At 42.1% G+C, this 24,795-nt stretch overlaps 1 protein-coding gene across 1 annotated transcript in view; it reads left to right on the top strand.

Moving 5' to 3' along the window:
• Positions 1-24,795, top strand: part of VIPR1 (vasoactive intestinal peptide receptor 1) — a 110,427-nt gene that overhangs the window by 20,392 nt on the left and 65,240 nt on the right. The window contains exon 2 of the mRNA XM_035554445.2: positions 19,271-19,367. Coding sequence (XP_035410338.1) covers positions 19,271-19,367 — 97 coding nt within the window. The remainder of the gene's footprint in view (positions 1-19,270; positions 19,368-24,795) is intronic.

Genomic DNA, 24,795 nt, shown 5'->3' with positions numbered 1-24,795 from the left:
TATCCCTCGTAGATGTTGTTTAATATCCATCTTTGTTACTAATGGACTGGAAAAAGCTTCTTCATCATAATCAGATACATGCACGTTGCCCTGCTGCTTTCCAAATACAGATCAAAATCACACAATGAACTTTCCTCTACTGGACTGTACCATCTGTAAGATTTTGTTTGTTGTAATTCATGTAGAGAGAGTGGGAACCTGAAAGTAATAACATCTTGTTAATCTCTTATTCCTACTAGCTGCAGATTTTTCCCAGTGTCTTAAGGTTCTTCTAAGCTTCATGACACAGCATTCAAATTCCTTTATGTTCCTTCCATCTAATAAATATTGCTGGGTTTGGGCTGTTTGTTTGTTTATTTACGTATTTTCACTTCCAATTGCCCCTTCTACTTCCTAGTTGAACTGAGATTAGGTTTTACTCAAAGTTAGTCATTTGCATTGGGAAATTACACTTGGCTTGGATTGTTATATTTTGGCCCCCTGGTTTGTCTCTCCAGAAGAACTGTGATCCATCTTGCAGCACTGGGTGCAAATAGGGCAGCCAGGGAGGGGCCATGTGGTGAAGGAGGTACCCCATGATCAGGCTGGTGCCTGGCCACCAGGAGGAGAAGGCTATGTGGCAGGTAGGACACACAGGTCAGAAAAGGAGCAGGTTTTTTTTTTGGTTTTTGTTTTGTTTGTTTGTTTTTTGTTTTATTATTATTATTATTACAGGTTTACTACAGAAGCATAATCTGGGAGAGGATGGGGACATTTTAATAGGATACCACAATATGCTGGAGTTGCTTTCTGGTAAAGCAGATCAGAAGTTGGAGGTGGGAAAAAGATAACAGCATTCTAACGGGATCCTTCTAAAAGTGTAGACACAAGGTCCCAAAGAAAGGTATGAAGAACTGTCAGAGGAGAGCACATAAATGCAATGATCCATTTGCCAAAACTGTTCATTCAAAACTCAGCTTTGGACAAATGTTGTTATTTGTGCAGTGAAATTTCCCAGAGTTCACAGAGAAGATCTAAGAGAGGCACTTCATTCATTCCACAGAGAGACAGTTTTGATATTGTTATGAACAATGTAAGTGTTGTTTCATTAAGAATTTTATAGCTAGTACAATTAGTAATACCAGAGGGGGAAAAAAAAAAAAAAAAACATGCCATGCTTTAAATTCAGCTTTCAGTAGGTAGAATACATACAAAAGGGGATCTCTGTTATGTGTCATTATTTCTAGAGATATGTCTGTGTTTATAGAACATATTCATGTTCATATGACTTGGATGGCAAGCTTAATAACTTGGCTGGATTTTCTGTGTTAATGTTTTCAGAAAATTCTTGGAATACACTTGTTCTGAGTCCATGCTTAAATTGCTACTGTGGTGAATGCCTTCTGCAGGAAACCTGTGACTTCCAAGAATTTGTAAAGTGGAAAAGAAACCTCTGATTAAAAAGTTTCCTCCAAAACTTCAGAAGGAAAAGGGAGTGGATTTATTTGTATTTTTTTAGTGACACACCTTAAATGCTTTAAGATGGCTTGCATTTATTTCCCATGAGGTGTTTTGTGTCTAGAAACATTGACAGCAGCTTGAGCTATCGCAGAGGGATTTTTAACAGGGCTCTTTTTAACCTGTTTATACAGTTTCATCTTTACATACATACAGAGCTTCTTGAAGCCATATGATTTATCTTCCGTGGATGGATACACTTGACTGACTCATTAGAGAAATGGAAAGTGGATACGGATGGGTTAGCAGACGACATCTTTCCAGTTGCGTCCTGAATGAATACCCTAACCAGACACTGGTGTAGGCTGAGGATTACAGGAGAAGGTCTTACACTGATTGCTGTGAAGTTACCCAGCAAGACATTGCTAACGTGAAGTTGTCACAGGAAAAAAGGTGAAGAAATATCATGGATCACAAATGATCTAAAAGTGCCCCAGCAGAGGGTTGTGTTTCATCAAGGACACAGAGTAAGAAGCTATGTCCATCTCAGGTGGAGTCAGAGGCTTAGGGGAGCTATCAGCAATCTGGGAAGAGGAGCGAGTGTTATAGCTGTGTGTTTCAGCTGGAGCTGTCACCCACCCAGTGAGCACATGTGTTTGAACAAGGAGTGCAATACCTCAAAGCTGTAGGTGCACTGTGGATGCTCCAAGGAGGTCTTGTCCAGCTTTGTTGATGGCTCCCTGGAACCTGTACTGCTTGCACTGATGCTTAGTGATGCTGAACTCTCAGAGACAGGTCAGGGTGGAAAAGAGCATTTTTGAGATCATTAATGTACTAAGTGTCCTGCTTGGCCAGATGATGCATGCCAGTCTGCTTATCTCAAGGGACACAGAGGTTCAGATGTTGAGGGTGATTGTGCTTCACAGATAACATAAAGATATCTGTAGGATGCGTGTTCCTGATCAGGCATATGAACACTGGAAAGAAGGTAAAACCACAGCAGACAGCGATACCTTCTCTGCAATCGTTCCCCTGGTTACCTCCATTCCTTCAATGTTAGTTTAAGCTTGAATGCGATTCAGTCCTTATTTATAATAAGGAAAGTCCTAGGCATGCCGTGAAACCTGCCTGCCTGGGGAGCTCTGAGTGAGGTTCATACGTGTGCATGTGAGCTGCTGGGGTTTATAAATGGAGAGGAACTAAAATGAGGAAATGTTGGCTTTCCAAATGGGAGCTTTTTTATCAACAGCTGTTGTTTTTGCAGGGCAAGGGTGTATTTTTGCCCTTTTTTTTTTCAAAATGAACATATATATCCAGGAGATATTGGAACCTGTCACAGCAGTTAGGGACTTGGAAGGTATGAGTGGGGATGCCCTGTTGTGATAGCTTTTCTGCTGCTCCTCTGAGGTGCTGTTATTGCTGGCAATTTACTTTTCCTGTTCAGTTGTAAGTGACCTAGTGCAACATAAAGTTCATTGGAGTAGGGCTTTCACCTGTCACAATGACGTTACCAGAATTTGCTCAAAGTTGACTTTGTTATTAAAACTTTGATAAGGGATCTGAAAGAGTTACATTTGGTTCCGGCTCCTGATGAAACATCTTGTCCTCCCCAGCTTTGTTAGCTTCTTTTCTCCACTTACAATATCCAAATTTCTCCATCGTTTTGGCCTGTTTTAATTTATTTTCAAAATGAAACATTCAGAGCGGGTGCTGAACATGTAGGCAGCCCCACTTTCATTTGGCTCTTTATTGCATTAGGCTGTAAGTAACATAAATAATAACAAGCTGGAACCAAACTTTTGTTATGGTTAAAAGAAGAGGCAAGTCATCCCTCATAGACTTTTAACTGGAGCACATATGTCCATTTTTGGGTAAAAGCCCTGGACCAAGCTGGAGAGAATCCAGGCAGGGTCAGAAGAATGATGCAAGGTCTGAAAAATGGTAGGGGGGAAAAAGTGAAAGAACTTGGGATGTTTATTCTGGAAAACAAAACCCTGAGGGGTGAAATCACAACTTGTCTTTAAGTACAGGTTCATGAGGGCAGAGTCCTGTTTGATGAGCTTAATTTCCTTTTATGATGTTACCCAGCTAGTTGACCAAGGGAAGCCAGTTGATGTAATCTTTTTGGATTTCAGCAAAGCTTTCGATACTGTTTTTCACAATATCCTTCTGGGTACAGCCAGATAAATTCATAATACAATGGGTGAAAAATTGGCTGACAGGTCAGGCTCAAAGAGTTATAATAAATGGGGTTACATCAGGCTGATGGCCAGTCACTAGTGGGGATACCCAGGGCTCAATTTTAGGGCCAGTTCTCTAATGTTTTTATAAATGATCTGGATGCAGAACTCGAATGCATTCTAAGGAAGTTTGTGGATGATACTAAATTAGGAGGAGCTGTTGACTTTGTCAAGGGTAGAGAGGCTTTGAAAGAGGGATCTTGACAAATTAAGAGGGCTGGGCAATCACCAACTGCATGAATTTTAACAAGAGAAAGTGACAGATTCTGCACTTGGGATGGGACTGTTCTGGATATAGGTACAGACCAGGGGATGAAAGGCTGGAAAGCAGCCCTGTGGAAAAGGATCTGGGGGTTCTGGTAAGCAGCAAATTGAATATGAGTGAACAATGTGCCCTTGCAGCCAACAAGGCAATCATACCCAGGGGTGCATCAGGCACAGCACTGCTACCCAGATGAGGGAAGGGGTTTCCCCACCCTGATCTGTATTGTGTGCAGTTCTGGACACCACAATATAAGAAGGACATAAAACTATTAGAGAGTGTCCAAAGGAGGGCTACAAATATGATAAATGGTCTGGAGGGCAAGGCAGGAGGGGCTGAGGTCCCTTGGTCTGTTCAGCCCAGAGCAGGGCAGGCCGAGGGGAGGCCTCATGGCGGCCTGCAGCTCCGTCACGAGCGGAGCAGAGGGGCAGGTGCTGAGCTCTGCTCTCTGGGGACAGCGACAGGACCCGAGGGAACGGCATGGAGCTGGGACAGGGGAGGGTCAGGCTGGGTGTTAGGGAAAGGTTCTGCACCCAGAGGTGGTCGGGCACCGGGAAAGGCAGCCCAGGGCAGTGGGAGGGGACAGGCTCCCCAGGGCTGCCCAAGCACTGAGCTTGCCAAGTACAAAAAGGATTTGGACACTGCTTTCAGGCATAGGGTCTGGTTTTTGGGTGGTCCTGTGTGGAGCCAGGTGTTGGACTTGATGAGCCTTGTGGGCCCTTTCCAACTCAGGATATTCTATGCAAGATTCTAAGTATGTGAAAAGGCTGATGCAGGTAACAAGAAAAAAAAATAGTACCTGTTCTCCATAACCAGTCTGGATAGAACTAGCAATTCACTCCATAAATTACAGTCACAGATAGCCAAAATCTGCATGATGGTCATTGTAGAGAAATCCAGGAATTGATTAGGGACAATAAGGACTCTGTCAAGTCTCTATTGCAGGGAAAAGATGGGACAAAAGTTTATCAGAAGCCAGTGTTGGGACTTTCTCTATATCACATGGGGATAAAACAGTTCACCCCTTAAGGACCATCCTAATCCTTTTTTTGTTTGTTTGTTTGTTTATTTGGTTGTTTTTATCTGGTCTGTGAAATTTGTAGCTAAATGGTTTAAAAAAAAAAAAATCCAAAGGATTTCACCTGCTCCTTTTTCTCTTGGCCAGCTTGAAATCATTTTGTAACCACAGTTTCCATATAAAACTCCGCAAATCTTCAGTTATCTTCTGTTGTATGGAACCAGAGATTTGACTTAGAGCTTTTACTTTTGAAACAAGCAACAAAACTACCCTGCTGCCTTCACAAAGGGGACATATCTGAGATAAATGTGTGTGTTTGTACGTAGGTAGGTGCAGATAGAGATTTCTCTAAATTGTCCGTCTCTTCCATTTAAACTGGTGCATTGACATAACTTGTAACTAATATCTGAGTAAAAAATATCTGAGCAAAAATACAGTAAAATACAATCAAAAGACTGAGACAAATCTAGTCTTGACCACCTGCATAGCCCTGACCAACAGTGTCTGCTTTGGACCTGCAGTACAAACCCAACTGGTTTGAAGAGTCAGTCTGGAAAGGCTCTTCCACTAAGTCATGCCAGTCAGTGTTAATCCATTCCCAAGCAGTGCTTTATTTCTAATCCACATTTGTCTCATTAGAGAGTTCAGTCACAGGAATTTGTTAAGCCTTTTTTCAGCGTAAATAGTTATCGTCTGTAGGAAATCGTCTTATGTTTTAGGCACTTACTGGTTGTGATTGATTAGACTTTTTTTTTTTCCAGACCTTGGATCATTCTTAGAATACCATTCTTGTTTTGCTGAGCAAGTTAGCCAGGATCTATGTTGTGCCAGCTACCTGGAATCTAGGTGAAATCCTGGCTGTTTTGAAGCCAATAGAAATCTCTTTGGCTGAAGTTTGTGTTTTACAGTCCACCCTCCCAGTGCAGATTTACTGGTTATTATTTCTGAAGATGAGAAAGGGGGCACATAACTATACACCTGACCTTTTGCTGCATAAGATGTAATAGTATGACTCCTCTTTGAGTTCAAGTTTTCCCCAGGGTGTTATCCAAAATGTACCTGCAGAACTTTTACAAAGAGGACAGATTTCTACATTATGAGGGTTGTGCAGCAATGAAACAGGTCATCTAGAAAGATTGTGAAGTCTCCATTCTTGGAGGTTTTTAAGACTTGGCTAGAGGAATTGGTGGCTTACCGAGAGTAGTCAGCATTGCTGTTACTCAACGTGCTACTGCTTCTCCCTCATCTACTTCAGCTTAAATGCTTGAAGGGGCAGTTGCAAAAAAACTTTTTTTGCATATTTTCATACTTTCCCAAAACCAAGGTTGGTTTTAGTCACTATTTCTCTCTCTCTCTCCTTTTCTTTTTTTTTTTTTTTCTTGCCCTCTCCTCCTTCTCCCTTGTCTTTCCAACATTAATGTAGTTAACCTGCAGGACTGCAGTTTCTGGAATACCTGTCTGGTATCACTGCTGTCACTTGAATTTATGTGAGCAAGCATTCAGCATCAAAGGATGCTGGAAAGAAGCCAGGAAATATCAGGTTCTGGATGAGAAATTGCGGAGCAGACAGGTGCTGACAAGGCATGGAGAAGGAATGAAAATCCAGGTTTATTGGCTTTCTGGCTGTGAAGGGCTGATTAATCCTGTCTGTCTCATCACTGCTATCTTGAATCTACATTGCAAGGATCTTTTTGTTATAATTTACTGTGCTCACACTCATCCCTATTTTTAAACCATGTTTCTGTAGTTCAGTTGTTAGTATTCATACCCTGAGGGGGAAGTTCCCAGGTTGGCTGGGCATTTGCCAGAGCATCATCATCATCTTTTAAATTATCTTTCTCCATCCCTTTGTAAGGGTCCTTGCCTCCATCTCCAATTGTAGGCAAATCTGCATTGGCCATATTGGTCATTTGCAGGCATGTATAATTGTATGATGGATTCTGACCCTTCCTGCTCACTGAGGCAACCAAGCATTGCCCTCTGAGGATGTTCAGAAAATGCCACAAGAGGTGTTTGCTGGAGACAGAGACCATGTGAAGAGTATGTTGTTCACACCAGCCACTTCCTTGGCTTCCTCACAACTCTTATGTTAATCCCTATATCAATAGTTAGGGCAGTCATTTCCTTTTGGCATGCAATTAGACTATTTACTGAAGATAGAAAAGATAAGATCCATCAATTTTCCTCTGTCAAAAATAAATAGAAAAAAAAAACAGGGACCTTATTAAAAAAAAAAAGGCTATTAATTACAACACCATGATTTATTTTTGATAAACCGCAAGTTGTATTTTATCCATAACTCCATTTGCTATGGTGTTTTTGATTGTTCTTTCCTTCAAGTGGTGTTCAAAAGAATGTATATTTCTGTGCTCAGATTAACTTGCTGATAGATGTCTGGATCTTTTTTCCCTCCTTCTTTCATATAAAAAAAGCATTACATATGTTGACTTTCAGCTAGATGCTGCCACTCCCACTATCCAATCTGAGTCAGTCTCACCTGTATGCCTGGCAAGATCATGGAACAGATCCTCCTGGAAACTGTGCTAAGGCATACGGAAAATAAGGAGGTGATTGGTGGCAGCCAATGTGGCTTCACTAACGGCAAATTGTGCCTGACAAATCTGGTGGCGTTCTACAATGGGGTTACAGATTGGTGGATAGGGGAGAGCAACTGATATCATCTACCTGGATTTGTGCAAAGCATTTGACAATATCCTCCATGATATCCTTCTCTCTAAATTAGAGAGCCTTCCCGTACCTAAAGAGGGCCTACAGGAAAGTTGGGGAGGGATCCTGTCAGGGAGTGTAGTGACAGGACAAGTAGTAATGGCTTTAAACTGAAAGAGGTGAGATTTAGATTAACTATGAGGAAGAAATTCTTCACTCAGAGGGTGGTGAGGCACTGGCACAGGTTGCCCAGAGAAGCTGTGGATGCCCCATCCCTGGAAGTGTTCAAGGCCGGGCTGGATGGGGCTTTGGGCAACCTGGTGTGGTGGGAGGTGTCCCTGCCCAGCTGGAACTGGATGGTCTCAAAGGTCCCTTCCAGCCCAAACCATTCTGTGACTTGGTGGTGTTCTCTTTTCGGTGGCTTTCAACCCATGTGTAATGCTTTCGGTACCCTTATTTGCCTTCACAGTCAGTCCTGTTGTTCTTCATTGTTCAAGTTACGCTATCTTCTCCATGTGCAATCATTCCACTTTCTATTAGTAAAATTATATTTTTACTTCAGAATTGTAGGAGGAAGCCACTGAACAGAAGGCTGAGGATGGGGGGAGCAAGGAGGAACAGGATAAACTGCATGTGACTTCTTGTTTTCTGGGCTATATTTAGTTTTATCTTTAATTTCAGCACTTTTCATAGTAATTTCATTTCACCCCCTGTTGTTTTTCTCTCTATATTCATATCACTGGAAGACATTCCCTGCTTAACTGTGTTGGTCCTAACAACAAAGACCAAATTTCTAGCATAAATCTCAGCATTTTTTGCCTTTTCTGTTTCTCTGAACAGTTTTCTTCCAAGAGCCATCAGCCACGCTGCCCAGGTTTCCCGATCATTCCTCGTGTCTATCTCAGCTTTTATCTTCCTAATTATCTAATTTATTATTTTCCTCATATCTAATATTCCTAACATGAAATTTAAGTCCTTGTCTTGTTCCTACTGGGCAAGGGCTGACTCCTTTCCCAGTGCTTTTTCTAACCGATGTCTCATTTTCTCTGTTAGTTCTGCTAGCTGACTAGGGTATGTTGAGGAGAACACAGAATCATAGAATCATAGAATAGTTTGGGTTGGAAGGGACCTTAAAGGTCGTCTAGTTCCAACCCCCCTGCTATGGGAAGGGACACCTCCAACCAGGCCAGGTTGCTCAAACTCCATCCAACTTGGCCTTGAACACCTCCAGGGGTGGGGCATCCACAACTTCTCTGGGCAACCTGTGCCAGTGCCTCACCATCCTCATAGTAAAGAATTTCCTCCTTAGATCTAATCTAAGCCTACCCTCTTTTAGTTTAAAACCATTACTCTTTTTCCTATCACTAAAACATTTAAACATTCCATACAAAGCAGGACCTCTCCTCAGACAAAGTTGGACATCAGCATAAAATGGCGTATGACAAATCTGGTCTGAATTTAGTCATCTGATATTTTTGTTTGTGGGTATGTTTTTTGTTGTTGTTGTTTTATCTATTGACTTGATGGTTAATTCTGGACTTTCTGCCTCAGTTTCTCCATCAGTCAAAAGAGGCTAGAGATGCTACCTTTGTAAAAACTTTTTGAGATCTACAACCATTGGCATCACCTGTGAGAGGTCTGGTGGTGCTGTACTGCTAAGATTTACTTTTGCCATCGGAGCACTTACATCTCTTTTTATGTCACTTGTGCCCTGGTACACTTCCCCTTTTAAATAAACAAAGCAGAAACATTTTCCCTTTGAGCTTTTTCTCCCCCGCTGTATTGTTATCTGGTAAGGAATGATGAAAGGAAATGCCCGGTGTAATAAAGTAGAATTAATTATCTGCCTGAGTAGCCAGTTCATCACAATTTATTTGCATGGTGGAAAACATCTGCAAGTTGACTTTGCATCAGGGACTGATGGGAAGCAAAGCTATAGCTAACAGCCAAGCTGGCATACTGAGACCATGAAATAAATGAGGGGCTGAGGTCCTTGCTTCTTTAAAGCCATTGATAAGCCTTCTTCTGGCCAAGTCTAGCTATGTCCATATTGTGGAAATTGCCAGTGTGGTTTGATTTGTAATACAGATATTTCTAGCACCTGACGCTTCACTTTGGTCATGTTTCACTTGCCACTCAGCTGTGTACTCAGCAAATGTGAAAATAATTGAGATGCAGCCTTGTCATAGCAGCCTTGCATCTGGGGATCTTGAGATTTTTGTAAGAGTGATTAAGTGGAAGGTGGTTGGGTCTGGCAGAGGCATTAGGTGTGGCCCTCAGGCTCCTGCAAAGACATCAGTGCTCTCTTCAAGTGGAAATGTTTGCATGCCTGGTTTAGACAGTGTGTGTGTGTATGTCATCTCATATTTGTTATATTTCCATGTGTGTCTAAGGCTCTTAGGCTCATGTTACAACCTGCTTAACCTGTAGATTTAAATCCTTCTCAGCCAGGAAGGGTGGGACCAGTTTTCTGAGTTATTCCCATGTTTAACTAGAAGTTGTATCCCTATTGACCATTCACATTTTGAAAATTGTTCAGGATGAATTCTGATAGTTTCAGCTCTTGTTGATTGTCTCCTCCAGGAATGTAAATCCTTCCTAGAATCTCCATCATCAATCAGTCCATTAAGTCCTGATGAGAAGATGTGTTTCTTTATCAATTGCTCACATACACTGTGTTCTCTATATAGACCAGCCATTGGGCAGGGTGAGGGATGTCAAAAATATCGGAATCCAAAGCTCCCAAATGTAAAGGCAATTAAAAGCGTTTCTCTAGGAGAGCTCTGCAAAACCAGACAGTGATCTCCAGCAAGTTTTATTCTTCTAAATCAAGGCTGTCTCTGTGTATCCGTCCTGCACTATCTTAGGTAAGGTTCTCTTCAGTTGCTCTCTGAATGGTTTTCTCCATTCTTGTGAATCTTTTCTCCCTGTGGTTGTCCTAACCTTGCACTCCCTCACATGTTTCTAGCAAGGTGATTTACCCTTTTGCTTCTATCCTCAGCCAAAGAAGAGAGGAGTGGCCTTGTGCTGATTTATCAAAGATGGCAGCTCTTGTTCTTGGTGTGTCTCTAAATCACTGGGGTGCTCTTGAATCCTTCATTATTAGGAGTAGTGACTCAATCCTTTGTTCTGAAATACAGCCTCAGTAGGGAGCTTGTCTTGGTAGGCTCTTCTTGGAAGATGCTGCTGGATCCGTTAGGCTGTCTGTGAGGAATCTTTTTATAGAGAGCTCTGATGCTTTATGAAGGATACCTTACAAATCTACAAGTGATGTCCTCACCCAGAGCCTTGCTGATTAAATCCCTTTTGCTTCCTTTGAAAGAGGAAAGATTCTTTTTTTTCCTCATCTCTGAATGAGCCAAACACATCTTTTGCCAACATTTTTGTATTTTTTTTTTCTGGACTCCCCCTTGGAGATCACCAGTCTTTGAAATTAAATGCATATATAGATTGTTCCAGATGTACATGGAGTTCAATATGAAGTTTGAATGGTAGCACAAACAATCCCTCTTAGAGGTGCTTTTTCAGGATGGGAAGTAGTATATGAATAATAAAATCCAATGTTATTTGTCCTAATGTTGGTTTAATTACAGATGTTGAAAATATTGACAACCAAGAAGGCTAAAACCTTATCACCTACTAAAACTTTATCACCGACTGTATTGTAGAAAGATACTGTGGTGACTGCTGGAAGGATGACATGTACTGTAAGAGGAATTCATGTCTTGTTTCTTATGTGTTGTATGTTTTTTGCTTCTTTATTTCCTCCTGGTTGCTCTTTGGAAATTGGTACTGACCTTGTCAAACCTGTGCTCAATTAAGAAAATCAGACATTTGCTGTTTCTTATGGTTGCTGGGAAGTTTGGAAGATCCATGTCCTGAAGCCACTGACTGTTCAGTGACTTCAGGAAAAATGCAGCCAACTGCTGCAAATGCTGAATGTGCCCACTTTTGACTGTTGAGCTGGAGATGCTAAGGCTGTGCCATAATAAATGCCAGAAAGCCTCTTTCATCCACCCAGCTGGATGCCACTGAGCTTTAGAGTGCCTGCTCTGCCTAGAAAAGGCCATGCCTGGGACACTGGCTGCTGGGCTGCCCTATAACATCACCACCTTGCATGTTCACAGTCGTTTCCCAAATGTGTGGGAAAGAAAAAAAATGCCTGAACTTGCAAAGAGAAGCATACTCCAGCCTATGCTTTACTGGATTAGTGCCATTTCTAGATATTCTTAAAGCTTTCAGTTCCCCTAAAGTTAAAAGGCGTTGCACGTTTCTAACCCAAACTATGGTTCCTCAAACCAGACCACTGCAGAACTCCTGAGAACATCCAGATTTCTTCATCCTGCTCCCCAGTTATAAATAATATCCAATAACCAGCCTTCTGGGAGGCTTGTAGGGTCCTGTGTGTCAACGGTTGTACACAGCTCCCAGGCAGTGGGGCCTGACTGAGAACATGAAGTGCAGGGAAGCGCCTGCAGGAGCTTTACTGTGATTTTGAACGAGCTCTTTTGCCACAGCCTCCACACTTACAAGCCCGTGAGCTCCCCAGGGGGTTGCTCAAACTGCCACTCTCCATTGCTCTGGATTTGGGAGTCCCTTCTGCTCTTCACCCCCACCTAAAATCTTATAACTTAATAGGGCCATCTGAGCAGATCAATCCAACTCTTCAATACTGTGGCAGGTGGACCTGGTGGGTGGTCATGTCTGGGTTGGATCTGTGAGGAAAACAAGATTCTGGTGCCACGGTTGGAGTGAAATTAAGCGGCAATAGATGGATGCAGTGAAGAAAAGGCAGGACTGGGTGGGGGCCCCAGGGCTTGGCCACGGCAAGAATCAGACCTGGATGGATGGAGGCTTTGCCAGGAGTTAGGGTCTTGCCCAGGACAGAGGTGACAGGAATGAACACAAGCAACTTCTGGGTTTGCTGTGATATCCACTTGGGGCTTTAAAGTCTCTTCTGAGCTTGCAGTTGAGTTGGGGACTATTTCTTCTGTGCACAGCAGTCAAGAGGTGGCTACTCATGGGATGACTCAGTGCCGGGTGGGTGTCAGTTCAGGAAAAGATTAATAGGTACCTGCACATTCTCATGAAGACAAGTACCTTTTTTTTTTTGAACAGCCTTTCAAATTCAATGTATCTTGAAAACAATACAACCCATAAACTTATTAGCACGCTTACTAGTCTTTCACTCAACTTCTCCTGACAGGTACCATCTCTCTTCTACCCTTGGAGTACACTGGGGAATGATGGGGCTGCCTATAGGGTAATCATTCAGTTTAGAAACGAGCCCAGGTTTGTGGGTTTTCTCATGTAACTTTAGGTATTTGGAATGTAGACATCCACGCCTCAAACAGTTGCCTAAGGCTCCCTGGATGAAGCAGTATAGGTTAAGTTTCCTCTAACCTATTTTAGACAGTTCCTGTAGCTTGAGGTGTCTCATGCCCTGAAAGTGCCTGCTTCTGTCTGCAGGCAAGGAAGGATGATTGATGTGAAACAGGCAGATGTAGATATCTACATTAGAGATGTGTGCTTTTGGCCCACTGGATCCACAAATCATGTGTCTGGGTCCTGGGGCTCAAGCAGTTCTGGATCTGTATTTCCTTTGTTCTTGTAATTGCCTGAGCAGAAGCTTTGGAAGTGAAATTCCTCCAGAAGGTTTGATCAGTTCAGTAATTAATACTTGGAACAACCTTTAAGAAAAGAAGAATTTTCTTCAACCAGGCTCTGTTCCTTAGACCCAAAAGTAAAAGGAAATTAGAAGCAGTCAGTGACCTGTATTTCAGGGCAACCTGCAGGTTACTTTGCTGCACTCCAGTTTCTAGAGATGACAAGTAGTGGAGTCCCCCTTTTTCCTTCCTTTGCTGCCCCTTGGGATAATCACTATCATTCATTGCTTATTTTTTTTCACAACCATAGCAGAGATGTTATGGCTCTTTGTTCTTCTGTGCACTGAATGATAGATCTAAACACCACTGATCTCAGTCTTGAAGCTTCTCTATCTTTCTGCAACAGCCTACATTGATGTCCTTCGTCTGAGCTTCCTGGAAAGGAAATTCATGCTTAGCTACTCCAGATGATAATTTTAAGTAAGGAGCTAAATATTTTTACTCAGTCATCAGAGCTGTCTCCTGCTCAGTAGTGGGAATTTTCTGAATCGCTGCCTCTTGTTTAATCTCTCTGTGTCATTACTCCAGTGCCAGGGCAGAGCTTCTAGCTTAAGAACCTAATTCAGCTTTCCAACAGAGGGATATACAAGCTTGTCAGTAAGGAGTTAAGCAACACAGCTGCTCAGCTTCCCTTTCCCTCTGGTTCTTCAGGCTCTTTGCAAAACACTCTGCACATGTTTCTTTGATCTCCCAACCCCTCACACACAGAGGGGACAATGAGACTAAATGAAGTCTCCATGCCTCCAAGCTGCTAGATTGATTAGGCCAAGTTGCCTTTGTTTAACAGGGCCTGCTTAGATGAACTGGAAGAAAAACATCTGCTTTCCTTGTCAAATGGTAGATCTGTTATTGGCATGATTATATTTGGCAGAAGCATAAAATGGAGGGAGCAAACCGAGAGTAAGGATACTTGGGTATTTGCCTGGACCTCTTTTATTTGGGAAAGTTTCCTAAGGACACATGCTACCTTGGTCTGAGAGTCCCTTACTGATGGCTGGTTGCAGAGTAGTGTACTTACAAGAGCTGAGACCGTAGCAGAGTATAGGTTGGCTTTCCCTTAAAACATTTGTTTTTGCAAGTTATTCTGAAACTACAGTTTCCTTATTGACCCTATGAAGGCCACACAGGGTGCTTCATATGTTTTGAGCTTGGTCTTATCTCTCTTTTTGTCTATATTGCTGGTATCTAACACTTACTTCCCCTTGCTGACATGACATTTCTACCATGATTTTTGATTCTTAGACAAAGTTTCTTTAGAAAAGCAAACAGTTGTAATACTTCATAAATAATTTATAACTTTTTTTCCCCCTCAAGACCACCAGAACTTGTGAAGCTCAGGTTTGACAGCGTTCAAAATTGTGTTATCCATCACTACAGATAGAAAACCTTTGTTAGTATGTTCTGTGGGTCCACTCTCTTTGCTCATCCTTGCACTTGAACCACACACAGTATTTTTTGGCTCATTGAAAGGGTTGTTATTAATAAAACTCTATTTTCCTGAGGATGTTCAAACGGAAGAAACTGCAAATCTAGTTTTAAGACAGAGCTGAATTAAGTTATGGAAGAAATCAGAGCCAAGACTGTTGCATAAGAAATTCCTTCAGTCCTGTGTTCCTACAAATAATAAGTGTAAATGAAAGTCTCTGGACTGAAGCTAACGGTAAGCTCTTCTGGCATAGCTCGAGCAGCCTCTCTAGGGCTATGCTGTTGAGGCTTGAAATAAGACCTGCCTGCTAAAGTCTTTCATTTCCTTTGCAGCCCACATAAAAAAAAGCTTGAGAAACCTCAACACTGCCTCAAGCAGTGACTATGAAGTTGTGTTATAGAAACCAAGGCAACTGAGGCTCTTGTCTAATACAGTTACTGCCTCCCCATAGCTTCTGTGAAGGTGTCTTCATTCAGAGCACTCAGAGAAATGTGTCACTGTTCTACAGCCTCTGGGAGCTGAGCAGAAATGGGTGAGGGATGTGGCTTCATCTTCTGTAGGCTTTCCTGTTCTACCCCTCCCTTGTTTGCCTTGAAATGCTGTTGTCATTGTGGTCACTCCAGTCTCCGTCTCTGCTGGATTCTTCAGGTGACACTCTGGATCAGGAGAAAAGGAGGTGCTGGGGCCCGTGTTACCTCTTGTGGGCCCCTATTCCTGTTTACCTGTAGCTGTGGCTTTGCTGTGAATCCTACCTACCTTTGAGGAGTTGCCCCATAGCTAGCCTGGCCCTGCCAATGACGACACAGATGAAACCGAACATTTCTGTAGCTCCTTCAGTCAATGACAATCCTTTAAATTGTATTTAATTAAAAGAGTGTACACAATGGCTTTCTTAGCATTACCAGACTGCTCAGTAATCCTCTAACAATTGTTGAGATCCTGCGGGAAGGAAAACTCTCATTAATAAAGACTTTGGGGATAATTCCACATGGGAGTTGCTGCAGAATTCAGAGCTACAGTAAATCACATCCAGAAAAGAATTTCCCTTCATCATTCTGCTCAGGGCTTCAGTGTGTGTACCGGGAAAATGGCCCCTGACAAATCCACCACAATTTTTGCATGGTAACTTATTCTTTCCAGGAGGGCATTTAGGAAGGGAGGGTGTACTGGGCTTAAGCTAGCTACACATCCATGATGGACATGCCCAGGAAAAAGGATTATTGTTCACTAGCTAACATTAAAGTGAACTAACCAAAGCTGTGGTCATGCTTTCCCTTTATCTACACTTGTCGGGTGGGAAACATGAATTGGTGTAGTCCTTAGCCCTGTGTCTGTGTGGCCAATTCCCCCCTGCTGTGAAAGATGCCAAAATCCCAAATCTCTGCCTTCTCCACAGGGAGGGGAGAAAAAAAAAAAAAAAAAAAAAAAGACCAAGCTGTGGAAGTAATGAAGGGAGTTCATACCAAGCTATCTATAGTCTCCTTTACAGGGAGGGTACATTTTAGCAGGCAAGACTCCCAGCTCGTGTGGGATCTTTGCAGTCATAAGCATTTTGTCAACTGGTAAACGAATTCAGGCAACTGAACTTGTCACCCTGTTCACCACCAGGCCAGCTGAACTGATGACCTACTAACAAAAAAAACCATGCTTTTCTCTTTCCTATTGGTGTCCAAAACCATTTTTTTTTCTTTTTCTGCAGTCTTTGTTAGCCCATAGCAATGACAGCTGTGATATGTGAGGGCTGTGTTATCACTGGGGATGTAGAAGTGGGATTGCTGCAATTATTTATTTCCTTATTTAGTGAATGTGGAGAGTGAGCCATAAACTAGAAGGCTTCGAATGTGAGTCTGTTTGACCTTGAATATTCCGTTTAAGGTCTTTTAGACACTAAATTCACACATCACTGGCTTTCTCCAGCTAAATAGTAGGTATTTTAGTCTGAACTGGTCCAACTCCAGTCAGCAAAGGGACATGAAAACCTTCAGGGCTGATGCTCACAAGCTCTCTGTGGACTAGAAAGAATAGCAAAAATCAGTTCATACAAAACACATAGCTTTTACCCAACTTAAAGAAGGGAAGATGTGTGCCAATGAGAAAGAAGGTGAAATACTCTAAAAATAAAAGGTATCTTGTGCTGTTTTAGAAAGCTTAGTGTATCTATGTGGTATCTGGGTGGTATTGATCCAATATATGATCTACGAGGGGCCACACACTCCTGGAGGGAAGGATGTTGGCAAGGAGGGCTGCCCTAGGGCATCACAAGTTCATCATATGAATCTCACCTCAGTGCCCTGCTCTGCTTGAAACCAGTGGGGACTGGGCACCTAAAAATTTCTTCAGTCATTAGAGCCATCCACCTTGCTTAAAAGCTCACACTAGCACTATGAAAGCCAGATCAGCTGTGTCTTAATTAACATAGATTTCATTCCTCTAGGACCGGATGGAAAAAAGATGAGTTTTTAAAAATTATATCTGTAGTCAAGTTTCCCTGAATCTATCACAAGCCCACTTCTGAAACTACTTAACAGTGTATTGGCTGTGCTTTTTTTGAAAGGCGATGAAACATTTGCTCAAAAGTAAATATCAGGTAGTGGGAGTAAATATGCGATCAACCAATTTAGGCATGCATTTCTAGTGCAGGAAAGATGTGGTGGTGAAGTACTTGCTAATGGGCTTGGTAGAAAATTTGCTGCATAAAAAATTAGAAAAATGTGTTGTAAGAGTACATAGCACTTTGCCAACCCTGATCAAAGTTAGAGATGGATGAATTAATTTATAAAGTGAAAACTCAAATTATTTATAAATGTGAGATTAATTTGGCAATAGGTTAAGTCCAGAGAGTTTTAAGCTTCCATTGAAAAAGTCAGAATGTTCTGACAGCAGAACATCTCAATCTTTGTTTTTTACAGCAAACCCCTCATGCTTTTTATTTACAGTTAAAATAAAAAGGCAAGAAGCACTGTAAATTAAAACAAAAAGAAGCTACTATATTTTAAATGAGACAGGATAAAAATTCCCAAGTGCTGTTTTCCTTTGGAAAAAAAAGAAACATTTGAATACCAAGACAATTCCAAATAAGTCTTCTACACCATGTCTTTGTTTTTGTTGCTGTTGTTTTAATTTGATTGGAAAACCACACAATTAATTGTCTATACACTACTAATCAAGACCCATTCCCCGCCAAAAGGAAACTACAGTCTGAGCAAGAGATGAGGTGAAAGAGGGAAGAGAGCTGGTTGGATTAATAAGAGATGGTGAGAATAAAAATTAATATGTTCAATTTTCTTAAAATTTTAATCTAAAGGGCAAATTACATCAAAGAATTGTTCCTTCAGAGGATTTCTGAATCTTCTGGTTTATAGCCTTGGCTAGAGAATGAGTAGGGAAGTAGCTCATGTTTTGAAATGCGGCATGAAATGTTCTTTTTTTCCTTTCTCTGCTTATTTCAGGCAAAAATACTCCCCCCACACAAATAATAATAATAATAATAATAATAATAATAATAATAATAATAATAATCACCAACTGTGAACGCTGAATCAATGAGTTTTACAGGCTCTGACCCTGCCTCTCAAATCTGTTACCAACTCAGGGTCTTTCCTGCATTTAGCAATGACCACATAGACTCAAGCCAAGACTTCTGCACTCTCCACCTCATTTCCCTCTCACCATCTCTCTGCAGCTGAATAGGCTTCTCCCAGCTCAATGCAGTTTGCCATCTCATTGAAAGAGACTGGGTTTTGTGTTTGTTATCCCCCTTGCATAATGGGACCTGGATTTCAGCTTGCCACTGCCATAGCAATGAAGTGGGGTGCTCCCTCCAAACTGGGAGCATGTTGGGGACAGCGTGGCTGTGCTGTGTGTCCATTCTCCGGCTCCTGGTTCCATTTTCTGGATGCAAATTGTCATGATACATACTTCGTGATTGAAACAGTTCATGAAATTCATGATGTAAGGAGGCCACAATTAAGTACCTGTGCGTCTATAGACATGGCTTTATTACAAAAACAATATAATTAGATCTGACTTAGCACTTGGGGGAAAAAAAGTCATGTTATTGGGAATTTTCTGCTTTTTAGCTCCTTGATCTCCCAATCTGCATCTGAGATTTTGTTCTTATTTGATTTGGGTTTTGTTTTGCTTTGAATTAGCATAAGCCAGGAGGCAGGCCATGTGAGAATGGAGGGAATAAACTATGTAAGCACAGATCCCACTGCTCTTGGCATGAATTTTAAAGCTGCCATCTTCCTGCCCTAGATAGCTGTCAGTGTTAGGTTAGTCAGGCAGAGCTCCTGAAGCATAAAGAAACAGAATTCCTCCTGATCATCAAAAAAAAAAATTAGATTTTTTTAAAGATGGAATGGAGGGAAATATATTTTTTTCAGTAGACACTGGGTTACAGTCCCTTCTTTTAAGCAAACATAAAATGAGACTGGATGCATATCATCACTGTGCAGTGGCCCAGGAGAGCTTGGCTGGCCGTGATTCCCTAGGAACACATCCCTGAGTACAGATGGGTTTTGCTCACTCTCCTTTTCTCTGCCCTTTCTGTAGGTATCCAGCACGCGCCCAGAGTGCAGCATCATGCTGGAGATTGAAGAGGAACGCAACCAGTGCTTGGCAGAGATCGCTGTGGATAATCAGACCTCAGGTATGGGACCACCCTCCTCCTTCCACAGCCTGCAGGCTGACATCCCTGGCCTCACCTCTACCTCACCGCTGCCATTTCTCACCCCTTCTTCTGCAGGAGCAGGGCAGTGACTGGATTCGCTCCAGCTGGTGTTGAGTCTTTATGTTAGCAGAAAGAGAAATAGGTATTTCCAAAGCACAGTTCCATCAACCAAGTGTTTGAATAGTTTGATGAGGGTCACCCCCAGTCTCCCAGCTGACTGAGTCCTGCCATTGTAGTTTCCTCCCATACACAGGCCAAAATTACTCCTGTCCTGGGGACAAAGCAGGAGAAGGAAGGGTGTGCTCCATGGCTGCAAGGGGACTCTGAGGTCTGGCCAAGTAGCTGCAGATCCTCTCCTTGTTCACATGCCAGGTCCTGGTTTTGTGTTTAATGGAGGTGTAGGGACCCATGGAAGACTGTCAGGTTCTGAAAATGAGTGATCACATCACCAGAGAAAGGGGTGGGAAGATGCATATTCTGCTTGAAATTTGCATCCCACATCTTGAAAGAGGAAGAATTGAAAGCGGATGTCTTCTCATCCTCTTTCACTTGGCATTGTTTTAAAATAGGCTACAGACTGAAGGCTGTTCTGCACAATGCTTATTAATGATAGAACAGCATCCTTGTGCCAAGCTGGTCCCACGGGGAGCTTTACTGAATGCAACAATGGCTTTTGGCCCCTGCTTTTATCTACTGAGATGTTTTCCTTTGATTTGGAAACTATTTCAAGCATCCCTGTACAGTTAAAATGGAGCTGTTTGAAGAAATGTTCTTCTAGAATCCAGTAAAGAAGTGAGTAGTCAGGGTAGTTAAAAATCTTCACTTGAAAGCCAGGTAAATGCTTCATTTCATGGACAAAATGTTCATTTTCATGGACATTTAGAGAAATTAAATTAAATACAGTATATTCAAAATGGAAGAATAAATATTTAAGCATTAATTTTTTTTCTGATTTCCTCGTTGAAAAGTTTAATCCAAAATATATTTGTTTTTGTTTTTTTTTTTCTTCACTGAAGTAAACTGTTGAATGTATTCTTGCAGATTCTGATGTAAAACATGCTCAGTCATGTTGCAAGCCATTAACGTCTAAGCTGTAGAAAGCCTCTAAGAATATTTTGGAGTTTGGGTTTCATAGTGGAATGGTGAAAAACTGGTTGGGGTAATTCTACATTTCACTCATCACTCCCATAATCATTAAATGGGTCTCATTCAGGAATCGTAGTTGTGAGCATTATGAAATTGTCTCATCCATGGGACAATACTTGCTACTCCTGAGTCAATGTTAGATGTCATTTGCATGTGTCTGTTTGTCCAGGGCGGAAATAGTCATCAGTGATATGAACGTGGAACAAGTGCGCTAAGGGACACATACAGCGTGTCTAACCAAGTTTTACAATGCAAACTCTGTGGAAAATGTTTGGCGCCCATTTGCCCAGACACATCGGTAGGCATTTAAGAGCTCGGTACCTGCCCCTTAGCAAAACACTCATGACTGCCCTTGCAATCAACAGGAAGAAGCCAGAATCTCTCACATGCAATTGCTCTGGCTCTCAAATAGGAGACTATGAAAGTGATGTGGACAGGCAGCTTCTAAATGTCTAAATGGCATGCATTTCCCCCTTGGAGTGTACAAAGCACAGCATGTGAGCTCAAATAGGTAGAAAAAGCTGTTTTTCTGTAGTGGGGCTTGGTAACTTGACAAATGTAACTGAGCACAGCTGCAAAATAAAACTTTGAACTTTGTGGGGTGGAGGCAGCAGGGACATGAAGATTGTTGAGTCTTAATGTTGTTGGAAATAAATTAAAAAAGGAAAAAAAACCCACCACTGCATAAAATCTCCTAGCTAAAACTCCCAAGGAAAGCATAATTTTAATACGGTTCAGTCCCACAAAGGAGTAGAATGGAAAGCAATCGAGACTCCCTGCCATCTGTAATGTAATACCTTGATTTATCACCAGGTATGCGTATTGCCTTCTCTGCATTCAACATCCCGTTAGCAAAAAGAAAATCACTTGAGATTTAACAACCGATCTATTATCCTTTCTAATTAAATGAGTGGAATTAAGGAAACACACAGTTTCAATACAGTCTGGAAATAAAGCTTTGTTTAGAAGCTATTATCAATTGTATTGATCAGAGGGGCTTAATCACAGATGTAATTTGATGTGTCAGATAGATTAGTCATTTATTAAGAACACCTGATGGTAGTACTGAGATTGATGACCAGCAGGTAGATTTCCACCGATAAACAAAAGCATCTGTCTTAACACTGTTTTGTCTTTGAACACCTATTCATTAGGGTGGGTGTACGGGCACAGGTTAAATCAATGCTTTCTTTTCTAATTAAATCTCTGTGTTTTCGGTCTGGGTAGTAGGTGTCAGTTGCTATTCCTAACATCAGCAATCCTGGACCATAGATACTCAATATGGGCCAGACCACAGCCTCTCTGTTCCCTACTGGGAGCATGATTCAGTACCCATGAATTTACCCACAGTTTGAGGAGACTGTGTTAGGGCCACAGGAGAGGCATGGAGGTCACAAAAGTGTGGGCACGTCCAATGAGAAGATATTAGCTTGTTGAGCACAGGAAGGGCTGCAGAAGATGCAACTAGGAAGAAACCAGCAGGGAGGGTTGGTTTGAGCTGGCAGCGTGTACAAAGAATAAAATGGCTGTGAGGTTGAAGTTTGGGCTTTAGAGGAAGTTCGTAACCATCAGAGGACACTGAACAGCCTTTCAGGACAGCTGCAGGAAGATGTGTTTTATTGACTTCGTGATGGAGCTTGCCTCGTTTGTGAAAGGGCATGGACGATGCGGGTGGGTATTGCAGCACAGGACTGGGTTTCATGAGTAGGACTGCCCTTGCAAATCCACTGCCCTGTTACCCTTTTACCTCGATGCTAAAATAACTAGGAGTCTTGCACATTTTGTACAACTTGTAAAATGATAATCATGATTCCACAACAGAAATGGGTTCTTTAGTATTAAAATCAAGAGAGATAGACGGATCTGTTGGATTCACGTTGGCAAATAGACATTGGTTGGGAATGACCTGGTGAAAGACTTTTTTACCTGATTTTAGGTAACCCTAATGTATTCTGGCTGAATGTAGGCATCTCTCTTAGGATAAGATGAATCATGTTCAGGTTGTCTTGACTGAGGCTTAGGGAGCAGCTCAGCTGTGTTGGAAATAACCAGAGCTCCCAGATGAATCTTGTACTGGTGTTCACTGGCTTGGAGGGGGGTTGGCCAAATGAGGTGAAGTCCCAATTCCATTATTAGGAGTGATGAATCTGTGCATTCACATACAAAAATGCATTTTGGGAAACAAAACCTTCAGTTGAGTATTTGTTAAATGATCTTGCAGCCTCTTTTGCCCCAAAGAGTGTTTACAATATGACTTGTAGAATTATTTTAAAAAGTCTTCTGAAGAACTTGTTACTCTGCAAGTGGCAGGACCCTTCCCTGCTCAGTGCAGGAGGTGGTGCACAAAATGCCTCATCTCAATCTCAGTGCAGAGTATGGTCCTGAAAGACCTAAAATTAGGTAACGTTGCCTGTACCTTTTCTATAATATGATGTAGGAGACTTTTTTTGGGTTTTAACATGTTGGAAAACGAGTTTGGGTTATTCTTCCTTTTATCACACAGCCAAGGAGAAATTGCTGCTGGCTTGCATCACACACAGATATACCTGGGTGCTGGATTAGTGAATCATTCTCTGCAAATTCCTTAATTTCCCACCCTAAGCATGTTTTAATCTCTCTCCCAGTTGGTGTCACAGCAGTTCTCCCTGCAAACTTTGCCTCACTTGATAACCACAGACTGTTGCAAGTAAAGCAGCACTGTTGGTGAACTTGAAGTGGCTCCTAGGTTTTCTTGGTTTTAGTTTTTGTCCTTTAAAATAAAACTATTTTCCTGTCTAGAAGGGGTAAGTTAAGGACAAACACACTGAAAAGTGTCCAGGTATTTTATGATTTGGGCTTCTGGAAGCACTGCGGGTAGATAGAATGGGAAAGGCAGTATTTGGCAGCACCCACAATTAAAATTCACAGGAATTTATTATGTACCTGAGGAGAAATAACACTCCCAAAGAGAAAAGCCACATAATTTCTGCACCGTGGGTGTACTATATGTAACTGGTAGCAGGTCAGCTCTGGGATTTCAGCTGCAGAGTTCATGGGGCTCCCAGGTCATCCCACATGTTCATCAGCCGGTGCTGGGGAAATCCTGCCTGGACTGGATCAGTTCAGCCCAAGGATTTGAATGCCTTCAATGATTGCTTCCCCACTGGATGAGCACGATGAGAAGTTTTGAGAATCGCTCTGCAGACAGGAGTTCCCACACAGCCAGCAGCTTCTGCAATAGGAGGATGCGCGGTAGCTGCCTTGGGCTGTTGTCTTTCCCTTTCTCTTTGCTCTCCAGCTGTATGGGGCTGCTTCTCCGGTGGCATCTCCCGCCACTACAGCATAAATAAATGAGGCAATTCCATAGCCTGGGGTTCTCCAAGGCACTTTTTTGTTGTAGGAGCTAATGATAAATAGAGTTCCTCAGTCCTCAGCATTGCTTTGAAAATGCTTACAAGCAAATTTCAAAAGCAAAGAATGCAATCCCAGCCCCACTGAAAACCAAGCTTTTACTCCAGATACTTTTTCAGCCAAGACATCTGTATGCAACGCGGAGACTGCTCAGCTAATAATACACTTAGCAGCAGTAGGGTTAGAGGAGAGGATAGCTGAAGGGGGTTTTGCTTTCCAGGCCCACAGATGGTGGCAAATCTCTCTCCATGTGAAGTGTGTCAGAGGCCCTAAAGGCTTGCTGCAAGGCAGGTCTCACTGCTACATGGCTGCTTGCTGACTTCCACTTGCTTTCTTTTATCCCTGAGCACAGAGAGTGACTTTTTTTGTTGTTTGTTGCTGTTTTTTTTTTTTTTCTTTATGAAAGCTTCTCTCTCCATGGGTGCAGTTTGCAAATAGTTCGGTTTAATCTGAAACACCCAAATAAAATAATAAATAATTAAAAATCCTGTCTCTTTTGGCTGTCTCTCGTAAGTCAACAAAAGCAATCAGGTCTAGGTGAGTTGACTGTGCTTATTCTCTTTTTAATCCCATTACTGCTAATCAATTCCCTCCACAATCAGATATTCTTTTGGAAGGGGGAGAGTAATTTGGTGATGACAGTTGAATGAGGTACTGTGTGAGTCATAGTTGGATGGGATGAGCAGCTCTGGTGACCATTCTTCTATGCAGGAAAGCACGATATGATACAGTAAATGGTCTTCATGGAGAGACTTGTCTTCTTGTACTGGGGAGCCCAGAGCTGGACCCAGTGCTCCAGGTGCAGCCTCACCAGTTGAGTGGAGAGGAAGGATCCCCTCCTTGACCTGCTTTTGACTAATGCAGCCCAGGA

The sequence above is a fragment of the Cygnus atratus genome, chromosome 2, assembly GCF_013377495.2.
Source record: "Cygnus atratus isolate AKBS03 ecotype Queensland, Australia chromosome 2, CAtr_DNAZoo_HiC_assembly, whole genome shotgun sequence".
In the NCBI taxonomy this organism is placed as follows: Eukaryota; Metazoa; Chordata; class Aves; order Anseriformes; family Anatidae; genus Cygnus; species Cygnus atratus.
The sequence above is the reverse complement of the archived record's forward strand: the minus strand, read 5'-3'. Positions and strand labels throughout refer to the sequence as shown.